At 43.2% G+C, this 22,874-nt stretch overlaps 1 protein-coding gene across 1 annotated transcript in view; it reads right to left on the reverse strand.

Annotated features, from left to right (window-relative positions):
* The window catches only part of NAALADL2 (N-acetylated alpha-linked acidic dipeptidase like 2), a 547,930-nt gene that overhangs the window by 395,864 nt on the left and 129,192 nt on the right, over positions 1 to 22,874 (reverse strand). Inside the window, exon 2 of the mRNA XM_081008376.1 lies at positions 5,800 to 6,292. Coding sequence (XP_080864502.1) covers positions 5,800 to 6,292 — 493 coding nt within the window. The remainder of the gene's footprint in view (positions 1 to 5,799; positions 6,293 to 22,874) is intronic.

The following is a 22,874-nucleotide window of genomic DNA, read 5'->3' on the forward strand; positions in this document are numbered from 1 at the left end:
GCTAAGCCTGTTTAGCTCAGCCTCATGACAAAGCAGCACAGATCACTATTTTAAAGGCTTGTTTTCCCTTTGCCAAGCCAATGGCTGAACAGGGTTTGGATCCAGTGTAACCTTATGCTGGCTTGCTTTATACCCATTTTTGTGTGCATAGGATTGCTCCCTTAGAGACCCACATGAAGAGCGATTCATAAATTAATCAAATAATCACAGTAGTAATTAAAATAACCCCTTTTCTTACGTTGTGCATTGCTGTTAGGCGACGTCATTTTTTATGGGTTGGTGGTATACAGTCGCAAGTGCTGTACAGTGGTACCTCGGGTTAAGTATTTAATTCATTCCGGAGGTCCGTTCTTAACCTGAAACTGTTCTTAACCTGAAGCACCACTTTAGCTAATGGGGCCTCCCAGTACCGCCGTGCCGCTGGGGCACAATTTTTCTTCTCATCCTGAAGCAAAGTTCTTAACCCGAGGTACTATTTCTGGGTTAGCAGAGTCTGTAACCTGAAGCATCTGTAACCTGAAGCGTCTGTAACCCGAGGTACCACTATACATTTTATGCTGACGTGCCTCTTTAACTTTGGAGCAATTTCTATATGCTATCACATTATGGGAGGAAACACCTGGGCTTCAGCCGACACTGTTCATTATAAGCCTCTCACCGTTGTGATGCACACACAAGGGACAGCCTACTAATTCCTTCTTACCTACAAACAGGTGTTTTATGGCCTTCAGAAATTGTTTCAGTGCATTGTGTTAAGTGCTGGAGAAATGTATATACGCACATACTGTTTTAGGATTTTCACTAATTCCCTGCTGCAAGAAAATACCGAATGAAGGACAAAGTAAATCCATCACGTTGCTGATGAACACAAAATCATACACCCCTAGAGACCTGCAGGGATGCATTTGTTTGGTCGGGTAGCAAACAGGATGCCCTCCAAATGTTGCTGGACTATCATTACCACCGTCTCTGACTAGGGATGGGGTAGAAATTTGTTTTAGGTGATCCTACCAAATCTGCACATTCCAAAATAATACGTGAATCAAAACCGTCACAAATCTCCGAATTTTGAATTCAGAGTTCGCCAGCTAAGTAATGTTTACAGAAATGCATATAGTAGGGGAGAAACGTGCATAAAAAGGTATACATTTGTGAAAATAATGTACACACCTTCATTATATTGCATTTGCTTTGCAAAAATGTGCCTATTGGGCAAAATTGCAAAAAAAGTGTTTTTTTTAATTATTCAAAAAATGCTTAATAAAAGAAACGTGCACTAAAAAACTCATTTTCATGAGGAATTAATTTTAATTCAAATTGCTGCAGAAATGTGGAAAACTGAATTTAAGATCAGAAGAGTTAGGTATGGAGAAATTCAAAGCGGACCAATCCATCCATCCCTATCTCTGACCACTGGCCATACTGACTAGGAATGTAAGGATTTGTACTCTAACAACATCTGGAGGGCATCATATTGGCTACGCCTTGGCTGGCATATGGGGAATAGTCTTATGGTGAGTTAGTTAGACCAATGGTCCATATAGCCCAGTATTTTCTGCAGTGTCTGGTGGGAGCTATCCAGGGTTTTAGACAGGGAGTTCTGAAACCCTTACGTGGAGATAACGGGTATTGAACCTAGTGACTTTTGCAGGCAAAGGATGTGCTCTACTGCTGAGTTGCAGCTTGAGCTCAAAGGGAATCATGATGCAGAAATGAAGGGCAGCAGAATGGTTTAGCAGGTAGTTTTGGATAAGACGAACCATTTTTCCTATTGTTTGGATTCTGCTTCCATATTGGCATGACTTATTAGTGGATAATTATCATATGTATTTATTAATGCGATATCTTTTGATGAGCCTATTCATATCTATATGACTATTTAAGTTTTGTTAGTATGTTTTGTAATTGTGAGTGGATTATCTTGAAATGTTGCCATGTTTTATAATGTGAACTCTTTTGATAGCATGAGCTGGCCTGAGCATCGTTTACCACAGAAAAGTAGGATACAAAGAAACTGATGACACGGACATCATTTTACCCCACTTATCTGCTGGAGAATGGATGAAGCTCAGTCACAGAGTGCCTGGCTTTGCAAAATGTCCCAGGTTCAATCCTTGACATCTCCAAGTTGGGCTGTCCCCTCTCTGAAATCCTGGAGAACTACTGCTTCCCAGTACAGTCGTACCTTGGATCCCAAACGCCTTGGTACTCGGACGTTTTGGCTCCTGAATGCCCCAAACCCGGAAGTGAGTCTTCTGGTTTGCGAACGTTCTTGAGAACCTGAATGTCTGATGGGGCTTCCATTGCTTCCAATTGGCTGCAGGAGCTTCCTGCAGCCAATTAGAAGCCACGCTTTGGTTTCCAAACATTTTGGAAGTCGAATGGCCTTCCGGAACAGATTCTGTTCGACTTCCAAGGTATGACTGTACAGAAAATACTGCGCTGGATAGACCAACAATCTGACCCCGTAGATGGCAGCTTCCAGTCTGCCAATATTTCTCCTCCACTGTTGACAGAATAATACGGACAACCTGCTCACAAATTTCGGTCCTTATACACCACTGTTGAGTTTTTAGCATATAAATGGCAATCTACATTTACTGGAAGATAAGTTTCTTTCAGTGTTATTGTTGGAAGCACTGCTGATGACTACAAAATGAAAGCTCTCTTTGTGAAATGTCCTTCCTTAAGGGATCGCCACCCCCCCAAAAAAGCAGCCCAATGAGAACTCATCATTCCCAGTGGCCATGGAATATTGTGAGTGGTGGTAGTGGAAAACCAGGAAGGGAATAGGAGTGGAACACAATGGAGTGTCCTGGGAAAGGGCATGTCTTATTGGAACCCTGAACATTTTGTTGATGATTGTAGCTATACTATGATTAGCTCTGTGTTTAGGGGTAGCAGAGATTCAAACAAGTTAACACATAGTTAAGTAGAACATCTGCCCCACCTTCTGCCTCAGTAATTTTCAGTGTGGCATCTGCAATGCCAGACAGAAAAATCCAGTGCCTATGGAGACAAAAAGCTCTTCATTTCTTTTGGATTTTTAATGCATTTCAGACAGCCCTGGTGATATTCAGCCCTGTTGTTCCGAAGCTTGACTAGCTCTATTACTGTCCCTTTTTGGGTGCTCCTTTTTCAAAATTCCTCTTTTGGGGGTCTTAAATACACAAAAGCAATCATCTCTGCCTATGCTTTCAGACTAATTAGCAAATTCAACACAAGCCAATAATTGGAATGCTAGTATTAAGCATTTCTGCAGGGGCAGTGCTTCAGAAGAAACACAGTTTGCCAGGAGCAAATGCCAAGAGGGGGCAAAATGCCAAGAGGGGGCAAAATGTCTTGATTCACAAACTGGACTGTGGGAAAGTTGTGCATTTTAAGAAAGTTAGCGGTGTTCTCTTTATATTACTAAGAAGAGCCACAGCAGTTCTGATATCAAGATCTGCCAAGATGAGCGGGATCCACTGGATCACTGGCTGGGGGCATAAGTCCCCATCTTCACCTCAGCTGGAGAGACCAGGATATCTCTCCCATCCCCAACTGGCTCAGTGTAGCCCTGTAGATCTAAGGTGGTATAAGGGGCATTCCAAAGGTGTGGCAGGCTTGGGACCAAAAGGGGAGAGATTTAGGGTTGATCCTAAACCCCTTCAGATCAGTCCCATGACCTGACAACTCAGCATAACTTAGTATTGCAAAAACAGTGCTGTAATTCAAACCTCACTCGCTGGATCATTGAAAGATTCCATCAATGGTGTCTCCGAAAAATTTTACACATCACCTGAGAAGACAGGCGAACTAATGCTAGTGTACTGGAAGAAGCAAAGATCACCAGTGTCAAAGCGATGATTCTTCAACATCAACTTCGTTGGACTGGTCATGTTGTGCGGATGCCTGATGATCGTCTTCCAAAGCAACTACTCTATTCTGAACTTTAAAATGGAAAGCGTAATGCTGGTGGTCAACAAAAGAGGTTCAAAGAATCTCTCAAGGCAAATCTAAAAAAACGTAATACAAACACTGACAACTGGGAAACACTGGCCTGCGAGTGCTCCAATTGGAGAACAGCCTTTACGAAAGGTGTCATGGGCTCTGAAGACGTTCAAACTCAGGATGAAAGGGAGAAACGTACTAAGAGGAAGTTATGTTTGGCAAACCCTCACTGTGATCAACTCCTGCCCGGAAACCTATGTCCCCACTGTGGAAGGACGTGTGGATCCAGAATTGGCCTCCACAGTCACTTATGGACTCACTTTTAAAACCTTACTTGGCTACGAGTGATCGCCGAAGAAGCAGTAGTACCGGTAATTAAAACACTATTTGTTTTCCTTCTCAGGCTGGCTCACCCGGAAAGCAGTTTGGATTTGGTGTGGGTATTTGATTCAAATAATCTTGTGGGTGAATGTTTCTATGTTCCTATGTAACAGATGCTGGTTATCATTTATGTTAAATTTATTTCTCAAAGAGAAGCAGCATCTCTACTTTCCTTCTGGAAAGAAAACTTCCCCCGCACAGTAGGCATGTTATACAAGAGTATGAAAACATCTGAATATGTATAATGTCGGCAGGCATGATAATCACTGCACAGACCTGGAGCATCCAAAATTGAATTTAGACAGTTTATATGTTCAGCAGGATCAAATGGTAGTGGTTTTCCTGGGGCAATACCAATTGAGGCTAATGTGTGGGGTGGGTGGGTGGTGACAACACACATTTTGAATGCCCTTTAAAATATAATCATCATCATCATCATCATCCCTGCAGACAGAAAACAAGCACAACAAGAGAAAGCTTCAACCTAGTCCTGTGAGCTACTCTCAGGGAGCCATAGTTTGACTTACTTTGCCATGTGAGATGCACTAAACACTTGTGCTTGTAATGGTATTTCTGTTCCCACAACGCTTGAGACATCAGTTGCCTTTTGCATTGCTCCTAATTCCACCATGTCTACCAACTAGGGCTGCCTGTTTTTGAAATTGCCAATCCCAGAAGTCAGGATTAACTGTACCCAGCAGAGAGGGAAACGCTTGGTTAAATCTCTTGCCCAGATGTTGTTGTTAACACATCCTTCACCCTAAGGTCCAAGGGCAGGTTACAACATTAAAAAAACTTGCTACAAATATTAACCTCAAGTGCCAAAAGCCAGAGTAAAGAGGTGTAGTAGTAGTAATAATAATAATAATAATAATAATAATAATAATAATAATAATTTATTGATACCCCACCTATCTGGCTGGGTTTCCCCAGTCACTCTGGGTGGCTCCCAACAGAATATTAAAAACAGTATAAAACATCAAACACTAAAAGCTTCCCTAAACAGGGCTGCCTTCAGATGTCTTCTAAAAGTCAGATAGTTGTTTATTTCCTTGACATCTGATGGGAGGGCATTCCACAGGGTGGGTGCTACTACCAAGAAGGTCCTCTGTCTGGTCCCCTGTAACCTCAGTTCTCGCAGTGAGGGAACCGCCAGAAAGCCCTCGGCGCTGGACCTCAGTGTCTGGGCTGAATGATGGAGGTGGAGACGCTCCTTCAGGTATACTGGGCCGAGGCCGAGGTGCATCCAGCCTTCTCAAGAAGTTGTATAATGAAGGTGCTAGACGCACCTCTATGGGGACGCAGTTCCACAACTTAAAGTCTGCTACAGAGAATGCCCTCTCCAAGGCCACCAGCACTCCAAGCTTCTGAGGGTGGTGGAGCTACCAAGAGAGTATACCCACTCCTTATAATCAGCTAATGAAAATACTGAGCAAGACATACATTTGCCAACATCATACAATTGCTTTTAAACCACACACATACCTGTAAATCTGTGCAACATCCTTTGCTTGGATTTCTTTCAGAATCTCCTGGCTGAGGTGAGGATCACTTGGTTTTGGAGGTGGTGGTGGGGAAGGAGGGCACCGTACGTGTCCATAGTAGCCGATCAAAACCCCCAAAATAAATAGACTCAAAGCAGTGCAAAATAGCTTAAATATCCAGCAAAAGCTGTAGCGGTTGCTCTTTGGTGGAGGCCTTGTATAATGGGAGACGTAATCTGGATCTTCCTGAAGCCTCTGGAACCTCCCTTTGGGAGATGCCGATGGCTGGATGGGCTCCAGATCCAGGTCCGTGTTTTGAGTAATTCCCACTTGTTGATGGACTGTCCCATCCAGCCGGAAATGGTCAAAGCCGGGCTCCTCCAGTTCTTTCTCCATATCCCATTCTAGCTCCAGGGAAGTGGCTTGGAGGTCATCACTATCTAGATATTGTGCCCTCTGGTCTGCGCCGACTTTGTGGTACGCCATCCTTTTACCTGTGGGTTAAAAGGATAAAGTCAACCCAAAGGCAATGAATTGTTTTAAACAGAGTTCTAGGTTGTTCTTTAATGCATTGATCAGATGCAGATTCATAAATGTCGAGAGATTTGTAGTGATCTGGTATTCTAGCCTCTTTTATAAGTAGCTTTCATATTTTTTAAAAAATCTCCAAACTGTGTAACTTTATTTATTTGGAATTCCCTCCCTCCCTTTCCATTCTATCTCTGCTGCCCTTTTTGTTGCTTATTTGTTCCTTTTTCAGCAAAGCTTTTAAGTGGAGAGTCCAGTCTGTATTGTTCATTTATTAATCAGGATTTGTATGCTGCTTAGGGGGTAACCCAATCCCAGGACTGAGTGGAGTTCAGAAAAGGTGGATCTCTGGCTGAGGTCTGCAAAAGGAGAGCAGAGGAAGCGAAGACCCCATTTAAAAATGTGCAGGGTTGGGACTTCTCTTATCTTGAGGTTCTAAGATGCCAATCAGCTCCCGGCTGCCAGGTATGCTTGCCAATCAGGTCAAGGCCACTGGCATTTGAAACGCTATTTAAAATTCCTCCTTAGTTTGAAAATACTAACGGTGAACCATCCAGAAGGGAATCCCTTTTTATGCCTGGCTTTCTCCTGTTGGGGAATAAGTGAAATTATGAATCTGAGAGCTCACCCACACCTCTGCTCACCCCATGCCTAGAAAAGGTTAGTAGCCCAAGCAGTTTTCTGCTTGCCCCATGCTTTCCAGACATGAGTCCAAATGGTTTTGCCTCCCCCCCCCCCTGCTTTCTCCTGAAAAATCCACTCTTTAGTGCTAAATTAGAGTAAATGTCGATCCAGGGAAAACCCAATTGGTTTTCTGTGTGGGTTTTCCTGGGTGAAAGCAGTAGCGCAAATGGAAGTGAAGATGAGCCCTGACTGAGGTCTCAGTGTCTTGTCGTGCTCCTTCCCATTGTATCTGGTCCCCTCCAAAGGTTTTTGGACTCTGACTCCCATCAGCCCTGGCAGGCATGACCAAAGATGCAAGTTGTTGCTTATAGTGCTTCTCAGTAAAAAGAATGATTCAGGGAGGATAAAAAAGCATTTTACCAGTCATCTACCCAAGTAAGGAAGTGCTGGCTTATGTTGAAACTTCCAGGGTGACATTTTGTTCTCTTTAATTGGTCAACAAAAGCCTTCCATCTGGACAGAATGCTTTATTCGTTACCTGTATATAAATGTGCAGTTCTTGAATGTCTCATTAATTTACTTGGAATTTGTCCTGCTGATCTGATTTAATCTCCTCCAGTTACTTGTTGGGTTCCCCCCTCCTTCGTCTCTCTCCCATTTTAAATGAATCAAAGTCACTGCCTGGTTGGTATTCTTAGCAAAATGGTTTCCTTAATGGCAAAGTATGACAGTGGCAGTTCCAGGCATATTTCTATCTCAACACGCGCACCCTCAAAGTAGAACTCTGACCTCTAATCTAAACATTCAAAGTCAATTCCCTACAAATCATTTTCTAAACTGACTGCAGGGACGAGACATCGTTTTCATTCATACTTTGACAATAGACATTCCATCACATAAGCAGCGGCAATTTAACGCTTTTCAAACAGCAGACAGACCCATCAATTAGAATGAAATGCAGATACAGATATTAACTCCTCAATGTGACGGGTATCTGACTGACACCCGCATCGCGGCCTCCTCCCACTCCTTGTTACACATTAATAAATTTTCTTTATCTAAGATCCATCTTCCAGATAGCGTTTTCTGGGTCACATATTGGATGAACCTACTTATATGCGGCAGCACAGAGAGGGAGTTGAGCAATCGTATTTGAAAAGGAGAGAAAGGAGATTACAAAATACTCCAAAATGCAGAAACAGCCCACTGTATGTTAACACAAGAGAGGGAGAGAGGGGGGGCACCCTATCTAGATCTACACTGCTCCTAATTTGCAAATCCTATTTCCTTACAAAGGATTAGCCATTTGGAGGTCCTCGCCCACCGACGGTGCCCCAAATGACATTGCTAATAGACTTGCCACCAGCACCAGCACATAATAACTCTTCAATGATAAAATGTTTTGTAAACCCAGCACACACCCAGCCAGTGTGGTGTAGTGGTTAAGAGCGGTAGTCTCGTAATCTGGGAAACCGGGTTCGCGTCTCCGCTCCTCCACATGCAGCTGCTGGGTGACCTTGGGCCAGTCACACTTCTTTGAAGTCTCTCAGCCCCACTCACCTCACAGAGTGTTTGTTGTGGGGGAGGAAGGGAAAGGAGAATGTTAGCCGCTTTGAGACTCCTGAAGGGGAGTGAAAGGCGGGATATCAAATCCAAACTCTTCTCCTTCTTCTTCTTCTTCTTCTTCTTCTTCTGCTGCTGCTGCTGCTGCTGCTGCTGCTGCTGCTGTTCTCCTGTCCAGTTGCTGTTGCTCATAAAGTGGTTCTATCAACATCGCAAACATCTGGGCTCTACCAGTGTTAGGAGACATATGCCAGAAAAAAATCACCAATTGCCATCACTCTAGAGTCCAGCAGTGAACAGGTCACTGAATCATAGGCAGAGGTGGTGAACTAGGTTTGGCTTTAAGCATGATAGTGGTGATCAGGGACTCACTGAATCCAAGGCTAGCAAGCAGGAAGCAGTTGAACTGGATCCCACAGTGCCAGGGCCTATACTGCTTGGTGCTACATTAACCTCACAGTTGGATTACTACAACGTACTCTGTGTTGGGCTACCCTTGAAGTTGGTCTGGAGGTTGCAGCTGTTGCAGAATGTGGCAGCTAGGTTGCTTGTTTGGCCAAACTTCTGCCAGCATAAAACACCTTCCTTGTCAAAGTTGCACTGGCTGCTAATCTGCTACCCGGCCAAATTCAGTGTGATGGTACTAAGGCCCTATACAAGGTTCTTGAGCGGTGGTTGTGGACCAGATCCAGACACTCCTGGAGGAAACTGATTTTCTAGATCCATCTCCATTGGAGTTTAGGCCCAGTTTGGGCACAGAAACTGCTTTGGTTGAGAGAGAAATGGGGAAAATTTGTCTATTTTAATTCCCCTCAACCTCTCATTGACTTTCAATAAACATTGACCATAGTATCCTCCTGGAGCACCTATCCAACTTGGGCGTGGGTGGCACCACTTTGCAGCAGTTCCAGACCTACTTAGATGGTTGTTTCTAAAGGATGATGTTTGGGGCATGCTCTTCAGCCCTGTGGAGCCTTCAACGTGGGGTTCTTGAAGGCTTGATTTTTATCCCACATGCTGTTTAACATCTACATGAAACTGCAGAGTGGGTTCATCCAGAGTTTCGGAGTATGTTGTCAGCAGCATGCTGATGACACACAGCTCTAGTTTTCCTTTACGTCTGCAGGTGAGGCAGTATATATACTGAACTGATGTCTTGTCTTAGTAATGGACTGAACGAGAGCCAACAAACTGATGCTCAATCCGGATAAGACTGTGGATGGTTCCCTTGACCAGATGGATGGGAGGTTGCCTGTTCTTGATGGGGTTACACTTCCTCTGAAGGAGCAGGTACACAGTTTGGGGGGTGCTTCTGGACCCTTTGCTGTCACTTGAGGCTCCGTGACCTATCTGAACAAGGATAACCTAACTTCTGTCATCTATGCTATGGTAACCCATAGGTTAGATTACTGCAATGGGGCTGCCTCTGATGGTGGTTCAGAAACTTCAGCTGGTGCAGAATTCAGCGGCTAGGTTGCTCACCGGGGCAAGACACTGATCCTGGTCCAACCGCACTGGCTGCCAAATGGTTTCTGGGCTGAATTCAAAGTGCTGGTTTTGATCTATAAAGCCTTAAATGTCTCAGGACCACAATAACTAAAGGCCCGCCTCTCCCCATATGAACTGACCTGGTTTATATTCCTATAGTAAACATATTCTTCTAGTAGAATCTCCAAACCATACAAGAATGACCTAGTTAAGAGGAACCAATAGTTTTCAGGTGCTTTATAAATAATTTATGTAGAGTTTATGTGGATTAAAGAGAGCACTGGAAACATCAATTTGCAATAAGGTTCCATTTGTGCTATACAATTAAAGCAGTATCATAATAATTTAAGCGGCCGTGGTTTCCCCCAAAGAATATTGGGAACTGTAGTTGCTTAAGGGTGCTTAGAGTTGCAATGAGACACTTATTTTCCTTGCATAACTAGAATTACCAGAGTTCCCTTTTACAGGGAATTCAGCGACAATCTGGGATAGCTCAGCCGATAGAGCATGAGACTCTTAATGCAATCAATGGTCATGGGTTGAAGCCCCATGTTGGGCAAAAGATTCCTGCATGGGGTGTGTGTGGACTAGATGACACCCCCCCATGGAACTTGCTGCTTTGCAATTCTATGATTCTATTGTTAAATCACTCTATGAACTGTAGCTCTTTGAAAGGGAATCAGGGTCTTTCGTAACAACTCTCAGCACCTTTGACACATTGTCACGGTCCGGTTTACGGGTGATCGAAGTCCTGGCTGGGGACATCGGGACCGGAGGCAAGATGGCGGGGTGGGAGCAGGAACGGGAGTCCAGAAGCCAGGAGTCAGGAAGTCAAGAGGCTGAGGGTCAGAGAGCCGGGAGTCATGAAGTCAAGGGTCCGAGGATCAAGAAGTGAGGAGTCACGAAGTCAAGGGTCCAAGGATCAAGGAGCCAAACGCAACAAGGCTGGAAACGTGTTGCTGTGGCAAAAAGCCAAAGGGAAATGCTGACCTTATATCCCTTCCCGGCTCTTGCCACCAGGTGCTGTGAGTTACCAATTGGCCTCACCTGTGCGGCCGTGCCTTGCCTCTTCAGAACAAACTTAGGAAGGCCCCAGTCCTGCAAAGTCCTACTGGTCACAGGGCCTGGCTCCTACATGCACTCCTGACACACATGACAGTTCCCAGAATTCTTTGGGGGAAACCAAGACTGTTTAAAGTGGTATGATGCTATTTTAAATGTGTAGTGCAGATGGAGTCTAACTCTGAGCCAGAGAGTAGTATCACGGTTACGTGAAATAGCACCCCGCCCATGATGTGTTTTCTATCCAGTCAGCTGCAAAGCACAGAAGTCCTTGATCACCCACATGCCAATATTTGTGTGGATTGCCTCCACTTAAAACAGCAGTAAGGAATGGGTATTCCTCAAGCTGTTGTTTACTGACAAGTCAGATTATCTCTGACCATTGAACATGCTGGCTGAATCTGATGGGACTTGTTGTCCAGCGAGATCCAATGAGGGCTGCAGGTTATGCACCTCTATTTCAAAAAGTCATAACATGACACCACACCACATGGAATCGATAGACAGCCCTCAGAAGCAATGTTTTGTGTACATGCTACAGCAAAAGCAAAGCCAAACATGGAAGGCTCTAAAATGCTTATTTTTATGGCACTGGAAGTAAGAAGTCAGCATTCCCGCACAGCTGCCTTCATCCTAGTCTGCATATAAAACAGAACGCAGCGGCAGCATGTCAAATCAAATGGTTGTAAGTGCTGACTCTTAGCAAAACAAAACCAAAAAAATAAAACAACACACACAAAAAACCAAAAACACAGAAGCCAACATATATCGGCAGCGTCCAAGCACTCTGCATTTACAACAGTTTTAAAGGAATATTTTGGTCAGGAGGATGCATGCTAATCAAGAATGCTTAAGTATCTGTCCACGTAAGCATATCATAAAAATGGTATAAAATTGCATTTAATGGCTGCTACTCTGAATAAGCAATAACCATTTTTCTATGTTGCATATCGCAGCTATTTCCCACTGAAAGGGAGTACTCAGAGGAGGGCTTTTTCCTCCTTTAATTGGAAAGGGTTCTCTAAATAAGATCAAGATTTCCTAAGGAGCACTCATTTTCTCACGGGAAATTCATGCACTAACAAAAACGCTTTCAGGAGAGCTTCACAATTGTGTAGCTGGAGGAGGTATAGAATAGGACCTGCATTAGGCAGACTGAGATGGTAGGATGAAAGGGCAGTGGGTTTTTTCCAGTGAGTTAATTCATTATTACAACATTTTCCCCCACCAAAGAAACACCTGTGTGTTTGTAATATTCTGTTGGGAGCCACCCAGTGTGGCGCAGCCAGATGGGTGGTGGTGGTGCTGGTTGTTAACAAACTACAGTTCCCAACATGCTTTGGGGGAAGCCATGACTGTTCAGGTCATTTAATAATGCTTTAAATGTAAAGTACGAATGTGACCTTTGACTATGGACCTTTGCCATTCCACCTCAGGCAGTGAAATGACTTGGGTTGGTCCTACGTGGGCATTTGCAAAGCCTCTCTGAGAAATGTCATTATTTGTTCATCTTTACTAGTCACCTCATAAAACTGAATTCTCTAGGTGAAATGCAGCATTAAACAGACACGCCAAAATATGATCAGCTCAACCCTAAAATCCAAGCCAGAGTGAGAAAGTAATACAAATTGTATTATTTATAAAAAAGTATTTCCACGCCACCACATCGCAAAATATCAAGCTGGCCGTGTAAGCAAACATACCGTACAACATGTACGAAGACTGAAATCACCTCACAAGGGCGAAAAACCAACTAGCATTGGCATGCTTTGTACAGTCCTGGACACCTCACACCAAAAGGAATATTCTAGAATTGGAAAAGGTTCAGCCCAAATTATCAAGGGAATGGAGTGACTCCCCCCTCCCCCATGAAGAAAGGTCTTTTTAATTTAGATAAAGCTAAGAGGTGACACGATAGAAGTCTATAAAATTATTCATAGCATGGAGAATGTGGATAGAGAAAAGTTTCAATCTCTTTCATGTAACAGCTAAATGTTAGAAGATTCGTGACAGATAAAAGAGAGTGCTTCTTTGTGCAGTGCGTAGTTAAACTGTGGAACTCTCTCCAACTGGAAGATGTGATGGCCAGCAACTTGGACGGCTTCAAGTTGGACAAATTCATGGAGGGCAAAGGTATCAGTGGCTACTAGTGATTGATTCCCACCAATGGGAAGAAGGACAGAGATGCTACAATCATGTGATCTAAACACATGGATATACCGTAGGTTATTTTAAATTTGGGGGATTTGCAAAAGCTGAGGTTGTGCAAGGGAGATGAAGTACTACTTGTGGTGTTCCCCCACCCTCCAAAAAAACTACTGTCGGAATGCATTAAAATATATATCTAAATTTTAACTGCAATCAACAAGATTTATGTTTTCTTAATTTTGAAGCCACTGTGTGCAGGTAGTAATCATTTTCTTTCTTTCGTGAAGCACAGGTATGCATGATACCCGCACATGACTAATGCAAGCCACACTTGCGCCCCATTATACAATATATTTCTCAGTGAATACTGGTATGTGACAGCTGAAGTAGGTGCAGCAGGTTGCTATGACAACTGCTGTGGGTGGAAACTAAGGCAAGTATATTTATTTTCACAACGTATGTGCATACACAAGCATACATCCTAAATCCATAACCCCCATTAGGATGTGTATGAAGAGTCTGGCATCTTGCAAAAGGCTCACTTTTGGCAGATGTTACACCCGTGGAAGTAGACAAATTGTATTTAAGTGAATCTGTATTGACAATTATAGAAACTTGGTTGTTTGAAGTGGCTTTCTCATGGCCGTATTGATTTTCCCGTGAAGTGTGTTCTTCCTTCTATCCATGCTTCCTTCTCAGCTTTTCAGTTCAAACCCCTCAGGTTCAGTCTATTCCTGTGGTTTCTTTTTTTAATCTGACCTGGGAAGAAAATCTCATACAGGGTCTAGGGGACAAAGAGGATGTGCGCTGTTGATAGGAAGGGGAGAGACTGGACAAGTTGTGGACTGAGGTCCAGAATGTCAAGGGTGACACAGAATTTCAGATATTTGATTCCAGTTTCCTATTATTATTTACTAGCAGCCTCATAACCTGGCGTTGCTGAGGAATTCAAACCAAAAAACTCTGTGCAGTTTTGAAAGCTTCAGTCAGCCATTTTAATTGAAAATGGTGTCCGACTGTGAGCCAGTGTGGTGTAGTGGTTAAGAGTGGTGGACTCATAATCTGGTGAACCGGGTTTGATTCCCCGCTCCTCCACATGCAGTTGCTGGGTGACCTTGGGCTAGTCACACTTCTTAGAAGTCTCTCAGCCCCACTCACCTCACAGAGTGTTTGTTGTGGGGGAGGAAGGGAAAGGAGAATGTTAGCCGCTTTGAGACTCCTTTGGGTAGTGATAAAGCGGGATATCAAATCCAAACTCTTCTTCTTCTTCTGTATGCTGACATAGACAAAAACTGCTTGTTATGCAACGGCTGGTTAAAACCAGTGAAGTCCTTGAAGGTTTTAGTCCACCATCTTGATTCTAAAGAGAATCAAACTGTATGCAAAGATAGAAAGAAAAAGAAAATCCCTGCTCCTTAATAAAGCTCTGAAAGGTTCGGTCCACCATCTCAATTCATAATGGGATTCAACAACAACAGCAACAAAACCTTCTCTTTTATTTCATGCTCTCTCTAGGGAAGCTCGCCTGGTGTCTTCATTACATATCTTTAGGCGCCAGGCGAAAATGTTTCTCTGTAACCAGGCCTTTGGTTGATTGAACAAGCTACGACCTTTTAAATGTGTTCGTGGTGGTGGTGAGGTTTATTGGTTTGTTTTATTATGTATTTTGTATTTTTATGTTGTGAACCGCCCTGCGATCTTTGGATGAAGGGCAGTATACAAATTTAATAAATGGTAATAATACGAAGAAGAAACATTGTGCAAAATGTGCTTAAAATATCTTAAGAACTGTCGTAACGCATAGCGAACTAACAGACTGCTTTCCAAAATATATAGCAAATATTTAGCTGCCTCAGATTTGGTGACCTCAGCAAGAATGTTGAAATCCCCCAAGACCAACAACCAGGGCTTTTTTTTCCCCAGCCAGAAATCCCCAGAACTCAGTTCCGGCACCTCTCAAGTGAGCACCATTGCCATTCTAAGAGAACAAGGGAGAAGTTCGTGGTGAGCTCTGGCACCTCTTTTTCTAGAAAAATACCACTGCCAACAACCTAGCCGCTTTCAACACCACAGCCGAGACCCCCACTGTCAGCTCAGACAAGGAAGACTGCTAAGTAGTATTGCAAGAATTTATGTATAGGTTTTGGGGGGTTGCCCCTCGAGCAGATATCATGCACATGCAGCCCACTACCAAAATCAGCACAATCACTTTTGTGACTTTTGTGATTTGTCCCCACAAAACACTTCATCACAGTTTCTTCCTATCCATTCAAAGGGCCTTTGAGGCACAATACCAAATGTAACAATTCACTGATAAATGTATCTATGTACTGGCTCACTGGGAAAACTTCAGAAAGTCATATAGACATGTGAGCTCAGCTACTCAGCAGCCCCTCTGCCTGAGTGATAATTCCTGGCATCCTGATACCTGAGTGCCAGACAGGTAGCCATTCCAGAAATGATGAACCCAGATGAAGACAAAAGGGTGTGGTTAACTTGGCTGGGAAACAGGGAAATGTAAATATCTCTTTTGTTACACTTGATGGGTGTTTGGTGGAGGGCAAGGAGAACCATGGGGCAGGGTCCAGGATGCTCAGATTACTGCCACCAGACCTCCCCTTTCATGATGTAACCATGATGTATTAGTGATGTAGTTTTTTTGGGGGGAGGGGGTGTAACATGGAGATTAGCAGCTAATAAAAGTTTGGGTGCTCTTTTGTTTGGATGCTTCCATCTTGTTCCACCTTGTGGCAGGTGGGAGTCCTGTCGCGACAGTCTTCAGTAAAGACCAAGCGTACTGGCTGCTGTTTTGCTTTGGTATTCCTGGATGGTGTCCTTGTTTTTTGTCCAAGGGAGCCCTCAGATTTCTCCGTTAACAGTAGAAAGGACTGCTAGTAGAAGAAGAAGAAGAAGAAGAAGAAGAAGAAGAAGAGTTTGGATTTGATATCCCACTTTATCACTTCCCGAAGGAGTCTCAAAGCGGCTAACATTCTCCTTTCCCTTCCTCCCCCACAACAAACACTCTGTGATGTGAGTGGGGCTGAGAGACTTCAGAGAAGTGTGACTGGCCCAAGGTCACCCAGCAGCTGCATGTGGAGGAGCGGAGATGCGAACCCAGTTCCCCAGATTAGGAGTCCACCGCTCTTAACCACTACACCACACCAGTAGAATCCTTAATCTGTCCTGAATGCCCAATGCAAGGCACAAACACTCTAGATTCCCACTCAAGAAGACTGAAGGATTGAATTCCCACTACACTGATCCCACTCCCTGATCCTCAGGCCTGCTGATGCTGCATCAAATACCCAGGTGGGCATAAGACTTCACCCTGCTCACCCAACCAAGTCTTGGTAATATAAGCTAGGTCGTCTTTCTCATACACAATCAAAATTTGGATGGGGGGAGAACTCATTTAAAATAAATCCTGTATGTGCTTCTGAGATACTAAAGATACCAGAGGCAATGGATATTGCATTACAGTCTCCCCACACCGTCTCTTCTATTAATTAAAATTGATCAAGGCAGTTTGCAATGTAACAAATAATTAAAATAATAAAATCCTGGCTAATTGTAAAGGAAGAAGAGCTAGCTGACAAACCAATTAAAAACTAATACATTCAGGAGATTAAAAAAACTTCACGTCTTAAATGCCTGCAAATATGTATCTTAGCACAGCAATGGAAAACCATCAATGAGGCCACCAGTGATGTCCTTAGGCCCAGGAGTTAATGGTCCTATAGGAGGCTCTCTCTTGATAGTTAGTATCAAAATATGATAAATTTGTCCTCATGTTTTGTAGGGGTCCTCCTGCTCATTCAGTTAAGTGGAACCATGGGCTTCTATCCCAGATTGGTACCCAGACAACACCACTGGCCAATCCTGCCATTTGGAATAGGATTCAGAATGTTGCAAAGGGAAGCAGTTTGATCTTTCCCTCTCCTTCCTCTTTTTTTTTTTTTAAAAAGAAAAGACTCTTTTCTTATTAAAACAGCAACAACAGCTAATCTCGATGGGAAGGAAAACAATCAATCAGCCAGCAGTCCACACAGTGTCAAAACTAATCTGATTCCCTTCATCATTTCTAAGGAGATCCTTTGCAGCAATGCAATGTCCTTTCCTCAAAATTCTCCTGACCTCCAGCTCACAAATCTCTTCACCAGAGTATAAACAAAGCAAACTCACTGTGATCTAAATAGTAGGGCATGTTTGGAAAAGGTGAAGCAAAGCTGTTAATTAAATTATTATTATTATTATTCCTTGTTAAGTTTCACCTTTGTTCAGAAAAGTGACCAGGGTTACTCATACAAGCACGCTTCTGCCTGTGGGTTCTTTGTTGCCTCCTTAACTGTGCTCAAAATTACCAGGCCGGGGGGGTGGAAATGCCCTCTTGTGATGTCCCCTTGGGGGTATAATTGGGAGCAGTCAAGGTGTAGTTTGTGGATTTCATTCACACACATATAAGCACCATAAATTGCTCCTGAACTCAACTGATCAATTCAACTTACAGTTCAGAACAAAGATACCTAACCTGAAACATCACCTTATGACCCCCATTATTTATTTATTTTTTGCGTTTTTATCTTTATTCATTTTTAAAACACATCACAGTTATCCTTCTCCATCAGAAATACACACAAAAGAGATACTGAAGTGTTGGAAATAAAGTAAAGTTGTATAATGAAGTATTGAGACTTCCCTCCACCCCAACATGGGTCCTCTACATTTCTGTATTAACTGCATATTAAATAACACCTAGTTTTTATTTATCCATTATTTCCATAAGTTATGTCACATTGCAGGAGTCATTCAAGGCCTGCCAAAGATTTCAGGTGTTTACAGTGATCTTTTAGGTATTGTCTATATTTGTCCCACTCTCTGTCAAATTTTTGGTTGTCATGATTCCTAATTTTCCCTGATAATCTTGCCATCTCAGCGTACTTGAATAATTTTGTCTGCCATTCCATTTCTGTCGGTATATTATCTCCTTTCCAGCATTGGGCTAATAACATTCTCGCGGCCGCGGTTGCATGACCTTTTTGTGTGTGTGTAGAAAATGCCCACCACACCAGAAAGCCCAAAGGTTTCCACCCCAAAATTTAAACAGGGGCTATTCAGCACGGCTGTAAAAATACCAGCTCTAATGACTCCAGATTCTTATTTCTGTGCTCCTCACCAGTCTACGTCTTCAAACAAGGCCCCCTCTTCTACGTGGCAATTAAAATGCAAAATGACATTTCATTTTTCAAGATATATATCTTCCCACCCACGCTTGCACATATGTAGAGAGGCACAATAGCTTCCATTTAGGTGAGGCGCTCATGGCTCCTCGTTAGACAAATGCATCCCGAAATTAAAAACGACAAAGGGAAAATTGCACATTTGGAGCATTTTAAATATAGCTAATCATCAAAGGCAGCGGCAAGGATTCTTGCTTAAAGTGCCTGGCAGCGGAGGGGTGGGAAAGAGAGAAGAAACAGACTAACAATCATGTTTAGTGGCTTTGGCATATAAAATTTATTTCCATTAGTGGGAGATGGTAGTCCCCAGGCCAGAGCCCCCGGTCCATGAACCGTGTTAATCACCTGGTATGAGCATTCGCTGTATACTCTCGAGACAGCAGCAAACTGTAAGAGTACGGCAGAGCAAGCAGATTGGCAGTTTGCTAACAACCGCTCTGTGCTTGACTTGTAACCCTTGGAGTGCATTAACGCAGTGGGTTTCATGAACCATTGAAAGAAACGAGGCATCCTTTACTTTGTTAATATGCAGGCACAGCCTATGACTCAAGTTGTGTCACCACGATAGGTACATCATAAATATCATGGTACAGAATGTTATTTCCCCCTGACTCTTCTTTCCTGGCCTTCTTTCCCTCCGTGTCAGCAAGGGAAACTAAAGCACAATGCCGATTATACTTAATTCCTATGCAAGGGCCTTCCTGTGGCCCTTTCCTGTGAAAATGGGCATCTCGACAACCTTTATTTGTTCACACAGATATTCTCACAGGGATTAACTACCGGCTGAATCCATTCTCAAGCCTCTTTCATCCCTCTTCTCATGCAAGGGCATGCTGAGTCGTTAACATGGCACTGAAGCTGTTCCTCTTTCATGTCGCCCCCCATCCCTCCATAAACAGCCTGCCAATTTAACAAAGCCTGCGTTGTACAACATAAGGATGTGGTTCGGCAAGGAGGTTTTGCTCAGCTAACAGAAACACGTTTAATTGTTTGCTATTCAAAAAAAGGCAGCTGGCAGATTCTGCAAGGGGCAGAGATGGAGAGAGAGTTTTTGGTAGAGATTCAAAACAGCAAAGTTCCCCTCCTTCGTGCATTTGTACTTGTGCAGTTGAACCCCAGGCAGGGTAAATGAACCGATAAATAGATGCTGTTATGAGTTTTGGGTGTGTGTATTAACCTGGGTGCCAGGCTTACCTAATCCCTAGATCTAGAAAGCGTTAAAAGCTAATCAAATCTTCCAGTTCTGGGAAATGGCCTTCTGGTGAGGTTTAAGGAGAGCAAAGGAAGCAGCTTTGTGGGAGATGGGGAAATGGACACGGGCCCTCCCTCAATTTGCAAGTAATAGTGGGAAGAACAAAAGCCAGAGTTTAGAGTTGAATTTTGCAGGGATGAAGAAAAAAACAGCAAGCTGGAGAGAGGGTCAGAGCCACGTTTTAGAGCAATGCAGGAGAAACAAGACCCTCTTGGGGTCGTAATGCTGTGAATCCCTCCATCGCAGGCTGTATATATGTGTAAATAAACCATACATCATAATGACACCACAGTCTCCACTGTGCCTCATTCCCAAAAGGAAACGCAAACCCTGATAAGTGCCAGGAACCCCTGCAATCTCGCTTCATTTGGAGATTGGGGTGCTGATACGAGGCCATATATAAATCCAGATTCAGCAGATCATCCCACAACTTCTGCATCTCCATTCACATAGCTGGTGATGGTTAATCCTTTAATGGACCATGTAAGCTCAAAGAGCATCTCCTTTCACAGAAACCCACCCAGGCCCTCCATTCAATTATCTTCTTCACCCAAAATGCTAAGCCAAACTATGGTTCAACATGAATAAACAAGCTGGTGCACAGAGAGAAAATCATGGCTGCTTCACTCATCTCCCAGTTCTCCCACTGATGTTCTACTGAGAGTCATAGTTTGGCTTCACATTACATTACAATCTGACCTCATGGATTGTAACAATCCAACAATCTCTTTACAAATGATTGTTTGATTACAACTTGTGGACAGTGTGTCAAAATAATATGATCCATTTCCTGCGGTAAACAGAGCTATTGGTTTGGCAACATCGTTGAAAATACGTAACTCTGGAACAAAGCATATACCTAGATTCCTAAATGATTACACTGCTATTCTGGGAGATCAATTCAAGAAGAACAACCACAAGGGAAACAAATCCGAATAGATCTAAATTCTAATTAGCGGCCAATTAGCTACCTGGCTAAGTTCAAGGTGCTGGTACCGGTGCAAAAAACAAAAAAACAAAACCCTGTACAGCTTGAAACCAGGAAGCCTAAAAGATTGTCTCATCCCTTAAATACCAAACTAATCACTGCACTCTGCAGGAGAATGCTTTCTGCAGACACCACCTCATCAGGAGGTTCATTTTGTAATGATGCAGGAATTGGGACTTTAGTATGGTGGCTTCCCCTGCTGATACATGTGAGACGGGCACCATCTTTACCATGTTTTTGGTGCCCATTGGCAATGTCCCTTTGTGGTTGTTTTTCATGATGGTCTGTATCTGTATTGGACTTGAAATTGTGCCTATTGTTAAATTGCTTCAGGATGTTTTTAATGGAAAGCAACCCTGAAAATGAACAAACTAACGAATAATGTTGTGCTCTCTAAGCCCATGCACTTGGAAAGACCTCTGTCTTAGCCCCTTTGACATTTCGTGTCAAAATGCAGATTTTGATATGAAAAAGTCAAAACAAGACAAACCAGCCCAATGCTAGAATATATTTGAAACTAGCACACAGCAGAGTTTTCTATGAAGTGGGGAGGGGGAAAGAGATTGAGGTCTGGGGTGTATAATGCAATATACACCCCAGGCTAATAAAACATTAAAACTCAGTGACTGCAATTGCAGTAAGAGAGTTGTGTTATTTTTGTTAAAATAAATGCCTTAGGAGCCAAGGTGTGTTGCTGTAGCATCAAGAGTTAAATTTTTCATTCATGGAGCTTGTCGAACATCATGTTTAAACAACAGCAAACACTGAACTTACAAGTTCAGGTATATTTATGGTTTCCAGAGGAATTAAAACTATTAAGAAAGCTTCCATGCACTAGTTTTAAGTGTTCCACATAGCTTCAATGCTTTATTTATGAACAGGGACATTATTAAAAATAAAAGATCTCCAATGGCACATAAAAGTAATGCTGTTATGAGTTTAAATGTCAGGCAAATGGCATGAAAATGTAATATTCAGACAGTCATAAAATAGAAGTAGTTATTTTAGGAGCATTGCATTATCAGGGTACCACCCTAAACAACTGTGTTTATTATATTAATGCAAGCATCTGTGCCAATTGCAGATATAATTCGTAATTCTTTCATTATTTTTTTTCATGAAAGATTGGCACCTTGTTGAGGTAAAACCTCAAGGACATAAGAAAAGCCTTGCTGGATCAGCAGACGGGCATAGCTTGGATTGTGGGGGGATGACAATTTGGCTTCTCACCAAAAAGATAACAAGGTTGGCATCAGATGAGCCTCTCTTGGAAGGTAAGTCAACAGGAGGGGTGCCTCCCCTGAGAAGGCTCTGCCTCCCGTCACCACCTACCTTATCTCAGATGGTGGCAGTACCTAGAGAAAAGCCTCAGAAGATTACCTCCATACACAGAAAGGTTGGCATGAAAGCAAATGTTCCTTCAGGCACCTGGGTCCTCAGCAGTATAGGACTTTAAAGCTTAGCTGTATCACCTTTCCCAAGTGCTCAGGCAGGGTTCCCAAAATAAATAACAACAGCAAGAAGAAGCAGTTACTTCATGGGCTGTCAACCTCAAATGCCAACCTATTAAAGTAGCTCTGGTGGTGATGAAGATGATTTCCATTTGTGAACCTCTAAAGAAGGCCGATTGCCGAAGAATTGATGCTTTTGAATTATGGTGCTGGAGGAGACTCTTGAGAGTCCCATGGACTGCAAGTAGATCAAACCTATCCATTCTTCGGGAAATCAGCCTTGAGTGCTCACTGGAAGGACAGATTGTGAAGCTGAGGCTCCAATACTTTGGCAATCTCATGAGAAGAGAAGACTCCCTGGAAAAGACCCTGATGTTGGGAAAGATGGAGGGCACAAGGAGAAGGGGTGACAGAGGATGAGATGGTTGGACAGTGTTCTTGAAGCATGAGCTTGACTAAACTGCGGGAGGCAGTGGAAGACAGGAGTGCCTGATGTGCTCTGGTCCATGGGGTCACGAAGAGTCGGACACAACTAAACGACTAAACAACAACAACAACACCTATCTGAAGATCCCTGGAGACTGGATTGATGAGCCTTGGGATTGATGGGGAATATGAGTCCATGGCCTCCTGGGTCACTGCCCTCACATCAGGCATGTGGAACCAGTTTCGACCTGAGGGCTTCATTTCCTCCTTCAAAGCCTTCTGGAGGGTGGGGAAGGGGTGACACATGTC

The sequence above is a fragment of the Podarcis pityusensis genome, assembly GCF_964106645.2.
Source record: "Podarcis pityusensis genome assembly, chromosome: 5".
Lineage (NCBI taxonomy): Eukaryota > Metazoa > Chordata > Lepidosauria > Squamata > Lacertidae > Podarcis > Podarcis pityusensis.